Source organism: Ursus americanus, chromosome 4 (assembly GCF_024610735.1).
Source record: "Ursus americanus isolate L20-20 chromosome 4, mUrsAme1.1.p, whole genome shotgun sequence".
NCBI classification, from domain to species: Eukaryota; Metazoa; Chordata; class Mammalia; order Carnivora; family Ursidae; genus Ursus; species Ursus americanus.
In genome coordinates this window covers 32126234-32143202 of record NC_142130.1, presented here as the reverse complement: position 1 = coordinate 32143202, position 16969 = coordinate 32126234, and the positions used below count along the sequence as shown (strand labels likewise).

At 53.5% G+C, this 16969-nt stretch overlaps 1 protein-coding gene across 1 annotated transcript in view; it reads right to left on the bottom strand.

Moving 5' to 3' along the window:
* MUC4 (mucin 4, cell surface associated) overlaps positions 1 to 16969 on the bottom strand; it is a 53851-nt gene that overhangs the window by 6286 nt on the left and 30596 nt on the right. Inside the window, exons 3-18 of the mRNA XM_087861378.1 lie at positions 15772 to 15905; positions 14704 to 14868; positions 14294 to 14449; positions 13168 to 13298; positions 11465 to 11553; positions 9538 to 9717; positions 9231 to 9356; positions 8316 to 8435; positions 7752 to 7960; positions 7220 to 7310; positions 6632 to 6799; positions 5978 to 6079; positions 5351 to 5581; positions 3970 to 4107; positions 2359 to 2540; positions 483 to 642 (exon numbers count right to left, since the gene is read on the bottom strand). Of these exons, the coding sequence (XP_087717504.1) occupies positions 483 to 642; positions 2359 to 2540; positions 3970 to 4107; positions 5351 to 5581; positions 5978 to 6079; positions 6632 to 6799; positions 7220 to 7310; positions 7752 to 7960; positions 8316 to 8435; positions 9231 to 9356; positions 9538 to 9717; positions 11465 to 11553; positions 13168 to 13298; positions 14294 to 14449; positions 14704 to 14868; positions 15772 to 15905 (2382 nt within the window). The remainder of the gene's footprint in view (positions 1 to 482; positions 643 to 2358; positions 2541 to 3969; positions 4108 to 5350; positions 5582 to 5977; positions 6080 to 6631; positions 6800 to 7219; positions 7311 to 7751; positions 7961 to 8315; positions 8436 to 9230; positions 9357 to 9537; positions 9718 to 11464; positions 11554 to 13167; positions 13299 to 14293; positions 14450 to 14703; positions 14869 to 15771; positions 15906 to 16969) is intronic.

The following is a 16969-nucleotide window of genomic DNA, read 5'->3' as shown; positions in this document are numbered from 1 at the left end:
ATCATGACTCCAGTTGCTCAGAGGTCAAGAACAGGTGGTGGAAGAAGGACTCAAAGGGAGGACTCGCCCCTGCCACCAGATGCCCATGGCAGCCCCCCAGATGTCCCAACTGAGATGTGGAAACCCTGAGCTTTGTGTCTCTGAAGACACATGAGGAGCCTGAGGGCCTCAGCTTGCCTCTGGCTCCCTGGCGGCTGCTGGACATCTGCCCCTGTCCCCAGGCCATCTTCAGTCTTTTGCCCTGAGTTTTCCCCATCAGCGCGTCAGCCTGCCCTGCCCTGGCCGCTCCCCGTGCCTGCACAATCTCTTCTTCAGCCTCACACCTCACCAGACGTCCTGACCCCCTCACCATAGCCGTCTGTATTGAGTATTCTAAAGACTTGCAGGAAAGGGGAAAGAAATGGTTTGCCCCAGGCCCTAGGCCCTCCAGGTATCAACCGTCCCCCGAGCCTCCTCCTGTCAGGGCCCTGTCCCCAGCTCACCGGCACAGTGACGCCCATCCCCAGTCAGGTTTGGGGGGCAGGCCCCGCAGCCCTTCCCAGGAAAGCACTGCACATTCCCGAAGCACGGCTCATCACAGGGGTTCTTGGAGCTTTCACAGTGGCGGCCAAAGTTGTTCCCGTCACACTTGCAGTCGGCCGCCTGGAATGGGTTGCTGATTACCGGGTAGCCAGGAGGCTGAACCATTAAAGGCTTCTGGGTGTTTCTGTTCTGACCCCTCTGGTCTGAGAACCCATGGACCTCGAGTCCTTGTCTTAATTTTCCCAGCATCTACTTGAGCACCTTCTTGACCAGGCTGTGCTCCTGTTCATTCTTGCCAAGCCGACGGGGCTCCCCGGGCCGTTCTTTCCCCCCTCCCCCAGCGCCCGTCTGTCTGGTGCGAGCCCTGGGATCTCAGCTACACCATATCTCCTTGCCTGAAACCCTTTACAGAGTAAGACAGGGGCTAAATAAATATTTTACTACCCCTTGAAAGCTGGATCTTACGTAAGCTCAGTTTCCTGCTGGATCTTTCCTTGCTGACTCCCAAACCAAGAAGCCTCACTGCTAAGCACAGTGAGAACGCACAGCAACCAGAAAAATGACACAGGGAGGTACCGATTCCCCAAACCTTGCCAAGCCCCCTGGTCTCTCTATTCTGACACCCCTACAGAGATGACTCTGAAAATCTCCCTAAAATGAACCTCCCTAACGCTTTCTACTTCCAAGAATGGATATTTTGGGATACCTAAAATATTATATTGATTTTAATCTCTATTTCTCCCAGTAACTACCTTTTTCCATCTTCTACCCCCTGGGCTCCTCTACCTCTCCCCCTTCCCAGTGGGAATTCTTTGTTCACGCTTCAGGAAAACGGTGTGTGTAAGGGCTGGGGGGGGTGGGGTATTGGCAGCCAAACACTTTCTTTTATGGCTCCTGCTTTACAACCAAAACAAAATAAAACAAAAACAAAACAAAATTTTTTAAAAGCAAATAGGGGCAAGATTCATAGACTAAGGCCAAATATCTTGGTTAAAACTTGCATGAACAAAGATTTTCTCCAAAATGAAGAGATCCTTCTTTTAGCTGGAAAGAGACAATAAAAGAGAAAACAAAGGGGTTTGGGGGTGTCAACGTCATAGGGGACCTGCCCCTCTCTTCCCAACACCACAATGATGAGAACCCAGAGAGAAACGGCTGTGTGGTGCTTCTGGGCAGGTGGGACCTTAGGCACGGAAGCCGCAGAGCAACTTCCTGGGCCTGAAGAGGAGGGAGCATGGAGCCTGTGATCTGCGTAGGCTCCTGCACAGGGACCACAAGGATGCCTTCCTGCCCCCATCTCTCTATGCCTTGTTCTAGAACCGCGGAGCTGGGGGTGGGGGGTAGGGGTGGTGGCTGGGTGGCTCAGTCGGTTAAGCACCCGACTGTTGATTTTGGCTCAGGTCATGATCTCAGGGTCGTGAGATTGAGGCCCCCGTTGGGCTCCCTGCTCAGTGGGGAGTCGGCTTCGTATTCTCTCCCTCTCCTTCTTCGCCTCCCCCTACTTGCTTTCTCTGTCTTCCTCTCAAATAAATGAATAAGTCTTTAGAACTGTGAAGCTGGGGACCCCTGGGAAGCTTTAAGGAACGCTGAGGTGGATGTCTCCTGTCAGCCTGGCAGAATGGGAGCTAGGAGACAAAAATTCAGTTGAGCTATAAGCAGTGAAGAAAGTTCTGTTTCTTATAAGTTTATGGCCTGAGATTGGTGTTGACTCTCCTCACCTACCAGCTCCCAATACACACACTACCACAGAGGGACTGAAGCATGACATCCCTTCAGTTCCCACTGCCTTTCCCCTTAACAAGGAAACCGCCCCCCGACCCTCCTCCCAACACTCACCTCCAGGGAGGAATTGCCCACCCGGCTGGTCTGATTGTATAAACACTGGCTCTCTTCCTTGCAAGCACAGACCACTGTCTTTGGCTGGAGTACAGATGACAAATTGTCTTCGACGTTTCTTGCTAGAATCTCCAGAGTGAATGGTTCCAACGACTTTGGTGTCCATAGCAATGTCCCATTCTCTGCCCCAGGGAAGATAAGACCACTGAGAGCTGGGAGACTTGACTGTTGTGCCGTGTGGCACATCCTGGCATCTAACACCCCGAGTGCTATGTTGGCCTCCCTCCACCTCTCTCAGACCACCCCTCAAATGTCATCAGGCATTTCCTTGAGCGAGGCTGGTTTTCTGGAATGATCTCAGTTACACCCCAAGCTGGAGGTAGTATGACCCCACTAAGTGATGGCAGGGTGGAACTCCACAGAGGGGAAGGCAGTTGCGCCCTGAAGAGACCCCAAAGGGCGAATCTCCTTATGCCTGCACCAGGATGGGACATCCAGGAAGGACAGAGAGTAAGGCCATAAGGCCAGGATCTTCCGGATGCTTCCCCAGGCTACACTGCAGACAAAACAGGCTTCCCCTTCACAGCAGCCCCATCTCTTGCCCCGATTTCTTGCGCACCCCTCTCGCTTCATGGACCTTTGACCTCCAGACACCAGACTACGGTGAAAACATTGCTACTTATCAGCAAGGACTCTTCTGATCCAAACCTATCTTACAGTGTCCAGGAAAATAAGCAGTTCTCCTTAACAGAGCAGATTGAGAGTTGTTGATAGTAGGGGACAGATGAGAGTCACTTCCAGGCTATCCCTCTTCAGGAGAGGAGCCCAGGGGAGGAGAAACTCTCCTGATGCTGTTGGCTAGCACCTGGGAGGATGCCACATGGAGCCGAAGGGCGCACAGAAAGAAGCCCCTTCTTATGCACAGAGAAAGAAAACAAGGCAGAGAGAGGTGCTCTGAGCTCAAAATAAGGTCCCTAATGGCTTTGGTTTAGCAAAGATCAGTCACTAGCATAAATGGTGCCAGCCACAGAAAGCAAGCTGCATCCTGTGGACTTTGACTTTTTGACCCAGATCATGGTTATCCACCACTACGGACAGGGAGAGACGAGGCTTTGCTTGGTCCCAGCGCAGAAAAGCAAGGAGGGGAGGCAAAGTTAGGCAAACATGGTTGGCCACCATAAAATAATGAGAAACATACCAAATGAAGCTATTTGTATCTTTAAATCCTGCTCCATATGATATCCTTCTTTTAAGAGATTTGAGAATGCTTTAGATTAGTAATTTTTTTTAGTTGTTATACTTTATTCTAAAAATTTGATGATTGCATAAAGCTGGTTAAAGATGATTGCACGTTATTGGATTTGAGGCGAAATGACCTTTGAATCAGTTGTATGGGCCCCAAGTCCGTGTGGCTCGCTGGCCGGACTGCCATAAGGCCATCACTGCTATTCACCGCGGGCACCTACCGGAATCATAGCGATCATTCCAAGAAATGCTGCTCCTGGGTATTCCGAAGGAAAAGTGACATGAAGCTGTCCGGTGTATACTGATGCAAAATTACCTAAAGATTGACTCTGACCTCATCCTTCCCACCTGCGGCCAAGCTCTTACCAAACAGCCTGAAGTCAGCGCTGCTGTGCCTCAGAGCGAATGTGACCTTCTCCGAGTGGCTTCTGTACTGAATCTGCTTGGTCTGCCCCACGTAGGCTTCCACCACACGCTGACCCTCGATAGAGGGTGGGTACTTATCTGAAACACAAAGAGGGGACTCGGGGCTTGGGGCAGGACATTTTCTTGCCTCACGGGCCTCCTCTCTGTTTAGTCCTCTGGTTTGCGTGAGGCGTTCTCAGGGCTGTGACCCACTTCTGGAAGCAGGAATTATTCTGTGTACCTGCCTTCAGATCTCCGTAAAGCAGCTGGGGTTCTATTGCCCGCCTGGCCAAATCCTTAAGCTTCTCTTTATCTTCCCCCCAGACAGGAATCAGGTCCAGTTCTTTCCTGATCAGAGTGCTATGCTGGGCACGGTACGACGTGAATCAGAGAACAGGGTTGTTCAGACCATCACAGAGTTTTGCCTTTGGAAGAGGGCTGGACACCGTGAGGCTAATCTCCAGATAGGCATTGCATTTGTCAGGAAACAGAGGAATACAGTGGAAATGCTATTTCCATTTCATTGTTCCTTCAGTCAGTCACTTCACACATTGATTGAGCACCTACCATATGGCTGGCACTGTTCTAGGTAGGACACGGCAGTGAGCAAATAATAAAAAAAGAGGTCTATGAAAATGAGAAAATAGGCTAGATAGTTATAAGTGGTAAGGAGAAAAATGAAAGCAGGGAAGGTGAATAGGAAGCATGGGTAGATGTGAAATTTTAGACAGGCCAGCCGACAAAGGCATGCTGAGAAGGGCACTCTATTTGCGTAGAGCCTTGAAGGAGGTGAGGGGCGAGCGTGGGGCTGTCTAGAGGAAGGGCGTCCGGGCGGAGAACAGCATGTGTGGGGTCCGGAGTCGGGAGTGAGCCTGGTGTGGTGGAAGAACACAGAGAAGCCAGTGGGGCTGGAGAGGAGGGAGCAGGGAGACGAGAAGTAGAGGAAGAGTTTGAGAGATGCTGGGGTCGGGTTGGAAAGGGCTTCGAAGGTCATCACAGAGTGAGCTGGGGAGTCATGGGAGGAATGACATGAGCAAAAGAATCTGTTAAATTGAGCAGCCGGGTGGCTCAGTCGGTTAAGCGTCTGCCTTCGGCTCAGGTCATGATCTGGGAGCCCTGCGTGGAGCCCCGCATCGGGCTTCCCGCTCAGCGGGGAGTCAGCTTCTCCCTCTGCCCCTCCCCCTCCCACTCATGCTCTCTCTCTCTCTCTAATAAATAAATAAAATCTTAAAAAAAAAGCATCTGTTAAATTTTTAAAATGCGTGGCTTCACTGTCATGAAAGGGGGGCTCCTCATCTGCCACCTGACGCTGCAATGCCTCCCCGCGCCTCGTGCCACTCACTGAGGGTGGCGTTCAGCCGCCGGTAGCTGCGGAGGAGCACCTTAGTGCTCTGGCCCGTGCTTGCGTTTCCTGTGACAGAGCTGTCATAGAGGCACTGCATGTCTCCATTACACTCGGCCACCAGCTCTTCATCCAAGGTTTTGTTTTTCAGTTGGGAAAGGAAGATAGGGGTGAAGTTGGCAGGCAGATGGCCATCTCTCTTGCCAAGGAGTCTTGTGTCATTGATTTCCCCTAGAACACATGGGAGGCCATGGCCTGGTATCAGGGATGGGTCTCCAGCTACACTTCCGCCGTGTCCACCCCTTCCCCTCACTTCACATGCCTTGGGGCGAGGGAGGGTGATGTGGAGGGATGGTGTGACTCTGGCTTTTGAGGCTGGAAAGCCCTACTCTAGTGAGTGAGGGCCCCCCCTCCCTTGTCTTCTCTTCCAGGCAGAGACACGCAGGTGCGATGGGGGTGAAAGGGACAAATCTGGGGAGGCACCAGAATCCTCAGCATTTGCTCCTGGCCTTTCCAGCTCTCCCTCACAGAGGGTGGAGGTCTGGTTCCCACAGGCTGAGGGACACAATGCTTCCTTCATCCCAGCCCGGCCACGTCTACCCCGAGGACTCGGAGGCCCTGACTTACAGGTCATTCCGTACTGGAAAAGCAACTCCTCGGTGCTGTTGCTGGGAATGGCCGAGCCATTGGGCATCCTGAAGTCGTCATCTGGATTGTCATTCCAGACTCCTAAGCAACAGAGGAGGAGGTCGGCCACCCCGGTACTGTGGCTCTCCCCTTCCCTGGGGAGCACCGAATGAGTCACACTCAAGATGTGATGGGGAGGAGGGGGCCTGGGAAGCCTCTTCCAGTTGCATCTAGTCTCAGTTCCGTCCTTCTGGAGGAGGGGAGAGGACCATACCTCACCCGCCCCTCTGTCTCAAGGATGGAGGAGGGGAAAATGAAGGGGGAAATGGAGGAAGAAGAGAGGGGAAGTGGGGGCTGGAGGGAGGGGAAGGGCAGCTGCTGGCTCTATCCTCCCCAGAGCCCAACCTCAAAGCCCACTTGGCTACCCTGGAACTGGAGTTTTAGGAGGACAAGAAGTGAGGCTTGAAAGAAGCTGAAGAGGTCCCTCGTCCCTCCCCACCTCTCCGCACCCTCGGGGTTCTGTTCCCTGTAGGCCGAGGAAGGGAAGCTCAGCCTGGGACACCCACAGGCCAACTGGACGAGGAACTACCCCATGGTCTGGGGCCCAAGCTCTTGCTCCTGCTGCTGTCTCACAGAGTCCTGTCTGCTTCTCACCCAGGAGGCCTTCTGTGCGGTTTCGATACTCCTCTGGGAGGCCGCAGGAGGCATGGAGGATGTTGGAGAGGGCAATCACTGAGATGGTCACAGTCCCATCGAAGGTGGCTGACACCAGGGAGCCATTGCGGGCCATTATGATGCCAGTGGTGTTGAATATCTCCCGGCCTGGAAGGTTGGGAGACAGAGGAGGAAGAAACCAGCATTCCAAGACTTGGCAGTAGTGAAGGATCAAGGTGCAGAGGGGAGACTCTGAGAGCAGCTCCGGGGTGGCCTGGACGCCTTCTCCAGTGGCCCAAAGCCAAAGTCACAGGACATCCCCTGCCCTTCCTGGGGACTAGAGACAGGGGTGAGGCTGTCACGGCCTTGGAGGAAGGAGAGAAGTGAGGAGGGAAAGCCTAATGCCTGGCTCCTGAGTGAAGAAGCTACCCAGGCCCAGCTGCTGAAAGAAGAGGGGGTGAAGCAGAGTGCCAAGCCCCTCTCCCCACCCCCACTGCTGCTGCCTCCGCACGGCTTCCAGGCGCGTGCCCCTCTGAAGCCTGACCCAGGGAAGCAGGAGAAAGTGGCTGACGGCTGTCCCCAGCCTACCTTCTGGGTCTTCACGGTTAATCTCAAATGCCACAGTCTGGTTATTGACCTGCACGTGGATTATGTCATTGGGCTCAAGGAGCCATCGGACCTGGAAGGGAATTAGAGGAAGTCTAAGCCTGTCCTGCAGGTGGGCCCAGGGGCTGAGAAAAGAGGCTGCAGGGAGTTTGGACCTGAGCCCCGAGGAAGAGGGAGGTGGAGGTGATGATGCGGTTGTGCTAGCTAACGGCTTTAGGGTGCTCAGCATGGGCCAGCCTGGAGCTAGACACATTTCTCAGATGATCTCATTTAAATCTCACAACGGCCCTGTGAGGTAGGTAATATTATGATCCTCATTTCACTATAAGAAAACTGAGGCACTGGAAGTTCAGTCATTTCTTCAGGATCACGTGGCTGATGGAGCCCTGACCCAAATCCCACTCTCCAGGGTTGACTCTCGAACCACTACACTGGCCAGGTGCGTCCTCCCTCCCTGCTGCCCTGTTCCCTTCTTCCTTCTTCCTGTCCTCCTTGGGGCCCCTGCCGCACTCACTGTGATGGGGCTCAGGCTGTTGGTGTCGTATTTGGCTGCAAAGGCAATGAAGTTGGTGGCCTGGGCCGAGCCAGTCTGGGCGGTACGGCCCTGCAGCAGAAACGAGGAGTTTCCATCCCAGGCCCGGACCAGCTGGAAGTCCCCCAGCCCATTGAAGGTGAAATTGGCACCATCCAAGGTGGTGATGTGGGGGTCCCCAAACATCCAGGCTGGAAGAAAGGAGAGACCACGATGGCACAGCAGGCCAGGGAAGGATCTGAGATCCCCCAACCCCTCTAGGCCGACTCAAGCCTGGGAGATGTTCATGGAATATAGAACCATCCCCGGAGGCCCCCTTGCACTTTTTCGCCCCCACCCAAATTCGCATCATTATCTCTGCCCCGCCCAGCCCTTCCCCAACGCCATGTACAAAGCCCCTCCCTTTGCCATAGGCGCACACTGGACCATCTCCACCCCGTGGCCGCAGCCCTGCCCCAGGAAGCTCGTGCTGCCTGGTCCAGGCCCCGAGAAGCTACTCCTCCCCAGCTGCTCTGCTTCCGCGCTGCCCGGCCCCAGCAGCCTCACCGGGCCGCGGGGGCAGGTACCCCGCACAGCCGATGCGCGGCCGCCTTTGCTGGTACAGGGCGCAGAAGGACGGCTTGTCATTCCAGCGGCAGCACCAGTTCTGTGGCTCCAGGTCCTCATCTGTGGAGAAGAGCAGCACGTTGCCAGGAGACAGAGGACCTGCAGAAGGTCCTGCCGGAAGCTTTGGTGGGGCAGGATGATGCGGGTAAGCAAAGGCATGGCTTGGGAATCGTGCACACCTCGGGGCAGATCCTGCCCTGCTCCGTGGCCTCAGGCCATTGACTTTCTCCCCTGCAGGCTTGCTGGAGCTGTGTGCGGCAACGCCCCCAGGTGGGCCGGGCTCAGGGCTGGGGCCCAAGAGCTTTCTTTCCTGAAGGGTGGGGCTGAATCCCCCTGCTCTCAATATGCAGTAGTGGGGGGGGGGTGACTGATGGTCTGAGGAACTATGGGGACTGCTGTGATTGTCGGGGGTAGGGGGTGGCAGGGGGTGGAGGGAAGAGGCACATTACGCTGGTCCCCCAACCTTGTGCTCTCTAGCTCCTCTGGAGGGTCTCTGCGGGAGAGGACAACCCGCTAATCTGGATCCAGAGAGACAGGGTCAGACTGGTCCCCTCTCCTTCCCTCGAAAGATGCCCCCACTCTTGTCTGGGGCTATGGGGCCAGGTGAAGATGGGGCAAGGGGCACTCGATCGTAAATCCCCAGGATGTCAGCTGGAAGGGATGTTGGAAGCTTCCCAACGTTCCAGGATCAGGAAATTAATGGCCAGAGAGGGGAGGCAGTTGGGAGGGAATGGGGACAAAAGGCTTCTTTCTTCGGGTCCCACTGCTTGGCTTGGAGCCCAGGCCTGGTCTCCGACAGAGAAGAGTAGGGAGCTCCAGAGAAGGTGGGGGTGAGATCTCTGTGGACACACGTACCAAACTGCCAAGGAGCGGGCACTCTCCAGCCTTGGAGAAGCTCGCCCCAGGGCCCGTAGCTGCAGCACACGCCCCCGCGCCAGGAAGAGAAGCTGCACAGCTGCCTGCTGCCGAGGCCCCACCAGCCTGCGACAAGGACAGAGTACTCAGGCCCAGAGGTGGGGGGGGGGGGGGCGGGAATGGGGGGCGTTTCTGGGGAGGGGCCCAGGGTGTCCTGGAAAGGACAGGTCAGGTGTGAGCAGAGGGTAGGTGGCTGGGCTTATGGGGGACAGTGGGGATGCCCCAAGAGACGGGAAGGAGGTGTTACCCATGCTGATGGGTTGGAAGCGTGAGTCCCATAGTCCCTGCTGCCAGGAGCAAGGGCAGGAGATCTGGTTCCAGCCCCATGTGGGCCACTGAGGCTGTCTGTGCAACCACTGCAGGCACCTGAGACGGTAGTTGGGCCTTTCCTCCCTGTGCAGGCTGTAGACCTGCAGGCCCCGGAGGCCTAGAGGAACAAAGGAAGGAGGGGTTATCCCAGGGCCTAGGCCGCAAGCTCTAGCAACCAAACTCATAAACGCTCCCTCTGTATGCCACCTCCCCCACTGTGGACAGCAATTCCCCGGGTGGGACAAAGTTCAGACTGGCCCCTTTTATGTGACCTCCAGAAGCCCTTAAAGCTTGGATCTTAGTGGGAAACCCTGGGACAAATGCTGGGCAAGGAGGCCTCACCCACACCCACTCAGAGCCAGACCCTATTTCTGAGCTTCAATCCACTGATTCCCCACCCTCCCATCTGCCGCTCTGAACTCCACCAGTACCTTCCAGTCTCCCCAAACCAGTCCCTCCTCATGCATCCTCTACCTCACTAAGGGACGCCTCCAGCCGCCAGCTCAGACCCTTAGCTTTCATCCCCGACCCTCCCCTCCCCCAGCACACATGTCATTGGCCGAAGCAGCCAGGACAGAGACGGATGCCCAGCAGCCGGCTGGGGGCTTGCTCCAGCACCATGAGGCTGAGGAAGCGTCCTCTGTGCCCGGAGGCCATCCTTGGAAGCGAGAAGTAACTGGGCGAAGAAACCCTGCTAGAGGTTTGAGTCTAAATTGACCTTTAACTGTAAGTTACATACTGCCGGCCCCAATAGCCCGGAGTGAGAAGGGGGCTCCAGCATCCAGTAAGCACAACAGGACATAATGTATTAGATTTTGACCCTGTTCCCACACAAAAGAAGAAATTATCAAGATAACTACAATTTATTAAGGTTTTTTAAAAAAATAATTATTGTTTATGATTATCTGTTCACGTATCTTCTCTACAATGGCCTGAAAAATCAGGTATTCTCCCCCAAAACACACATACAGACACACAGACACACACACAGACACACAGACAGACAGACACACACACACACTATCATACTGTGTCCCCATATTGTATCAGATGCATCTTGATAGAAGGGCCCTGAATCTGACAGGGCAGCTCTCTCCACAAGATGGCACCCATGATTTGACTTAGCTTCTGTTTACCAAAAGTTCTTGTCACAGAGCAAACAGAGGTGGGTTTATGCTTCACAGTCTACATGGCTGATTTCTAATGCTAAACCGTCCTTCATTCGGGGCACATTTTGGGAACAATAATTTCTGTCCCGTTGGGGCCTCTGGACAATAGATAGAGTCATGTCCCATGGGGCCTTCTGATACTGAAGCACTGGCCTTCTTAACAGAGTGAGAGCTATTTGAGAGCAAACATAGTCAGTCTTTTTCCGTTTTTCTCCCCCTTCCTATTTCTGGCTCTTAGCACACAGCAGGTGCTCAATAAATGATGACTGGCTGAATGTCAGACTTCTGGACCTCCCCTCGGTAGATTCCCTTCGGGGATCTCATCTGGGTTCTCATTCCTGCTCTGGGACAGGACACCTCGAGTACTGTCTTCACTGTCCATTCATATCCCCACCTCCTGCCATAGCCCTGTCCTCACTTCCAGGGTCTGGGCCCCCACCAAGAGACTTGGGTTTGGCTCCTCCCAGGGAGGAGACATAGCCCCACCTGGGACTGTACTTTGTGAGGGCACCGAAGGTACCAGGTGCACCTGGATAGTGTCAAGTCCTGATTACCCTTGGGGGTCCGTTGTGCAAGGACACCCTTTGGGGTGTTGGAGATGTTAGAGGGCTGCCTCGCTAGGACTTTCATGACTCATGGAGCTGAGGACAGAGAGGATTTGAGTCCAGCTCATGTGGGGAGAGGTGGCACTGTTACCTGAGTTGGAATTCAGGAATTGGTCTGGTAGATACTTCTGCCACATTGGCTGGGATGTCAGTGGGCTGTTTTCAAAATGCCCATCTCCACTGTGGGCAAAGGAAAGAATCGCAGGCCTCTGTCACACACGGGGTCTCTCCCCTCAGGCGGCGAGTTATACATTCATCCAGCCGGTTGGACAGTCACTCGGTCCAGGTGGTCATTCGATACCAGTCAGTCAGCCAGTCAGTTCATCAGCCAGCCAGCCAGCATCTCTGGCCCCCAGCCGCAAGCCGGAGAGGGCAGAGACGGGGGGGGCGAAGGGTGGGAAGGCTCTGATTTATTCTACATCTGACCGCTAACTCTGAGAAGCTGGTCATGAGACAGGGGCGTGAACACAACAGAGTCCAGGCCTCCTTCTGAGGAGTTTCTCTTCAGTGGGGGATTGGACAGAGGGCTGTGTAGGGGAGCGTACGTCATGATGCTAAGAGCTGGTCTCTGCATTTAGACGGGCATGGATTCCATGCCTGGTCCCAGCACTCAGTAGCACAGTAGCCACGAGGAAACTGCCTAATCTCCTTGGTTCTCAGTTGTCACAACAGTAGAAAAGAGACAACAGTAGCACCCGCCTCACGGCATGGCGAGGATTAAATGCAGTAACATTTGTAGACCCCTCAGAACTGAGCGAGGACCTGATACAATGGGAGAACACCCCTTGATGTTGAGGTTCACGGCGCTGCTCCAGGAAAAGGGGAGTCTGGGCACGTGCCTCCGAGCTGTGACTCCTGACCTTTCCTCCTCTCTGCCACAGGATAGGTGAGGCACACAGGTGTGACACCTTCCACGGGCTACTCAGGAAGCTGGGAAATCTCTAGCTGGTTGGATAATTCCACTCCTATCTCTTTCTGAGCACGTCAAAAAGCAAGGGAGGGAATGGAATTATAGGGGCAACCCTGAACACCAACTAAGAGAATTTGCAGCAATGACCAGTAACAAATGCTATGTGACCTTCACAACTGATTGCATCTTCACAACCAGCATCTGGAAACACTGTGGTTGAGAGCTGTTGTCAGAGACCGAGTCACCTTCACACACAGGAATCCACAGTCCCATCCATGGCTCCCTCCCTCCACTCTCTGCCTTGCCCACTGACCCCACACAAGCTGTTGGTGCCCCTGGGTGAGGGGCTCATGCTCAGCCCAGCAGAAGCCAGGAGGGCAGATTTCAGCCTCAAATGGCCAGGTGCAAGTTCCTTCTCTGCCACTTCTATCTCTGTGACTTTGGGCAATTACTGATCTACTTTTACCTCAGTTTTCTTATCTGTAGAATGAGTGGTAAAGAGTATTTCCCTCATGGGTTGTTGTGATAATTGAATGAAATAATGCATATTAAGGTAGTTAGTGTAATAAATGTTGGCTGTTATTATTATGATACTTGAGAGGTCAAGAGAGGTTGGCCAATGTCAGTAGAAATCAGAGAAGTCAAAGTTCTGGGAATTATTATGAAGCATGGGGATTGAGTTGGGAAAGAGAATGGCCGGGTGAATGGGCATCTTTTAATGTAAAACAGCAAGGAGTGGGAACTGGAGTTGGTGTGAGCCTGAGACATCAGCAAGATGGATTCATACCTTGTCCTGGCGGGGGGGGAGTGGGTGTGCACCAAAAACCCCACGCTGCACCACTTTCTAGTATCTGCTCGGTGCTGACTGTCCATCCCCGTCCTACCTGGAGAAGCCCATGAGGACTGGGTTGCCTGGCCGCTGGGTCACGTCCCACTGCATACCACCACTTTGGTAAAGAAACAGGGCGTAGGACCTGCTCCCATCCGTGGAGAGGATGGCCTGGTAAGTGTTGGTCTGGAGGTTGGTTGGAGACAAACATAGGGATGCCTGTGAGAGATCTGGGGTCTCCTCCCCAATGTCCCATCACCCAGGCACCATCCTGCCTGGACACACACATCATTGTTTCCTGGCCTACACAGAGCAAGTTTGGAATTGTGCCAAACTTGGGCAGCTTTCACCGTAGGGGTCAAAGCACCTACCATGGTGGGATTTGCCTTCTTTGTGACTTCAGTCCAGGGAGGGGTGATAAAGGGCCCTGGATTAGGATCCAGTGAGAAGACAGTTTGTGTGAAAAAGCTTCAGGACTCAGAAAGATTATCCACCACGCCCAGAGAGCTGAGAGAGGCCTATTTAACTTCCTCTGGGAATTTTTTAAGGACATTGTTCAAATGTCCCCTCAACCTGAATATTGTGGATGGACCACAGAGGTGAGACTGGAGGTTCTCTGAAGGCAGATGCCAAGCACGGCTTGTACCAAGTAGGTAACCAATGACCTTGTTGAACCAATGAAGAAGTGAGTGACTTAGACCACACACAAGGGCTGTAAGAGCTGAGTCCCAGGGGGGAAGACTGAGGACACTGTGTGGGATGACAATTGCCACTGGATGGCTTTGCTTCTGAGGGCCGGAGTTGGAAGTCAGAAAGCCTCAGTTCCGAGCTTGGCTTTGTCATTTGGTAGCTGGGTGACCTTGAGCAGATTGCTTAACCTCTCTAACCATTGTCTTCCTCATCTCTAAAATGTGGGTAATAATATCAGGTTGAGCCATATAAAATTGCCAATAGCCAGCCATTTTTTGACTTACAAAATTGACTTACAAAACTCCATTTCCTATGTTCCAACCCAATGAGTACTAGGTGAGTGCTCAGCAAACACGGTGGGGTGAGAAGGTGCTATAACTCACAATCTATCCCTGAGTCAGAGCGCATGTTAGAAGAATGGCCCCTGCCCAGGGTTCTAGGCTGTCTGACTTCCAGATGGTTCACAGGGAGCTATCCATTGGTCCACTTACCCCGAAGGTCCACCGGGCGGGATAAGCAGGGGCATTGACCCACGTGACCTTTAGGGTCCACATGGCTTTATAGTTCCAGGTGTATGTGAACTTTTTAATCCAAGACTCCACCTGCCAGACTAGCGGGTTGTATTCATTATAGAGGGTCTCATATTCCTAGGGAGGGAAAGCAGATAAGACAAGGAAATGAAGGTCCCACCTGCAGGCCTTCTCATGGTCGTGAAAGAGTATTCCCAAGTCTATGTAACAGTCCTGCTCTGCTTCTTCCCCACCCTCATATTTAATCATCACCCCCTGCCCACACAGCCCAGGCTCTGCCGGCAGGAGCACTTGCACACCCTCCACATAGCCCTTTGTCTCTCCTTGCTGGATGCTGGGGGATCCTGAATGCTGGACTTTGAAAGGCTCACCTGGTAAAATATGGTTCCCCGGCCACTGGAAAAATCAGCATCATCCCAGAATGGAGCCACCATGGCCACAGGGTCCCAGCCTTTGAAGCCTCTAAGGGGGGGATTGGGGTAGGAGAAAATCTGATACTCTGAATTCGGGAAAATGATCTGGCCATTATCTGTGAACTGAACACAAAAGTTCGCTGGTTAGTATTTAGGGAGGGAGGGAGGGACGGGGGCAGGGAGAAAACATCCCAGCCTTCGGCCAGCTCCTCAGAAGTGTGACCCCCAAGGACCTCTCTGGGTAGAACTGTAGAGATGTCAGCAACTTCTGCAAGGTCATCTCATTCATCTCGCTGCCAGCTGGGAGGGCCCCCTTTACACAGTTCTCACACAAATGCTCCTCACCTGCAGACGCTCCTCTGTTTTAAGTCCTTCCTGACATGGTAGGTTTGCCCTGCTTCCCACCTATAGACAGTCCCATCACAGAGCAGAGCCCTGTGGGTGAGTCCCCGCAGAGCCATCCTGAGGCTCCATCCACATCAGACGAGGCTAAGAGGATTGCTACCCTCAGTCCCAACGCTGTGTTGCCCTATCTTAGTGTGTCTTGCCCCAGCCCCCCACCCCCACCACAGAGACCTACAGGGGCCACGACTGCCATTCCAACTCTCTGCCAGGAGACAAGGTGTACTTGGACCAAGGAGCCAGGAGATACTCATAGAAACAGCATTAAAAGACAGTCTCCCAAGTAGAGCTTCCTACGCATATAAAGGCCCGGAGATCAGGGGAGAGCTTACAGGGCCCCGAGACCTCTCTACTAAGGTAAACACACTTTTGTCCATGAGGGTAGGAGGGCCTGGCCTAGCTCCCAGTGTCCTCAGCCGGCAGCCGGGCATTAAAGAGTGTACGTGCAAACTGCGCCAGGGCAGGGACACCGTAGGTGCCTCACAAGTGCTGCTTGCTGCATTCTCCCTTCCTCTGGGCCAGGGTCATGGTCACAGGGCCATCTCCAAGCCCCTGGAGAAAGAAGCAGAGTCTGGGGAACACAGGTCACGGGTCCTGCCCTTTGAGCTGCAGCTGGGGACTCACATAGAGATAGTCCCGGAGAGAGGAGCCAAGAGGGAAGCCAATCTGGGGCTTGAAGAGTGGGGAAGTGAAGTCCACGGTCTTCTTGACAAACTCCCGGTCTCCGACACTTGACCCGTAGGGGAAGAGGGAAACACCTGGGCCAGTACAAAGAAGGGCAGGAAATTCTCAAGGGCCTTGACTTCTTTAGGGCTGACAGAGAGCTTCCCCAAGCTGCTCCTCCACCCAACTGGGACCCCTCAAGGACCCTCTGTCCCCCTGTCTGCTTACATTTAACCCATCTCTTCATTTTACCCCTTTAGTGGGAAATCTCATCCTACCATTTTGAAGAAAAACAGGTCCTGCTGTCAGAATACCAAGTTATTCTGCATCTGTTATGGTTCTCAAAATTCTTTCAAGGGTTCAAAGACAAACTCCTCCAGTGTTGTGAAGATCAGTAATTGAAATACCATTTCATAGAATGAGACTTGTTTCCTAAGACGGTATTTCTCTAGATACACTGGTGGACCCCCCAGAATTTGTCCTTGGACCCCTTAGAAGTCCTTGGGCTCTAGTTTGAGAAAACTTGTCCTAAATACTTCTCAAATGGGTCTCCTCCTTTCTTTCCTGGCTGCCCTCCCCTGGTTTGCTTGGAAAACCACAGCAATCTGTATACAGCTCTCCTGATCTCCTGAAAATTCATCCAACACCCCAAACCCCACAGTACCATTCATAAATAGAGATCTAACCATGTCCTCCCTGGTTCCCTCACATGTCAGCTTCATTTCTCAATACTCTTCACCTTGTTGCCAGCGCCCCCAAGCGCCTTGGGGATATCCTCCCCATGCAATACTAGAACTATTTTTCATGTCTACACCTTTATTCCAGCTCTTCAAGCCCTCCTGCCTGCTTGGGATGCTTCCCCTGCCCCAGCTCCTATTCCTTCTTTCCAGGAACCCTCCTCTTCACCTTGAGCACATCCCTACATCCCCTAGGGGCCTTCCATTGTCCTTGTCTAACACCCTACATTTATTCCTCTAATTGCACCTAACAAGGCAGGAGATCTGTCTCCTACCAAACAGCACCTGGATCATTTCTTATCTCCACCTCCTAGCCCAGGGCCATGTACAAAGCCAGCCCTCAGCACCCAACTCTGAGGCTGTCTCATACTTCCCCGTGAGAGCTTAGACCTGAGAGAGCGGTCTATGAGCAAGCAGGCTGA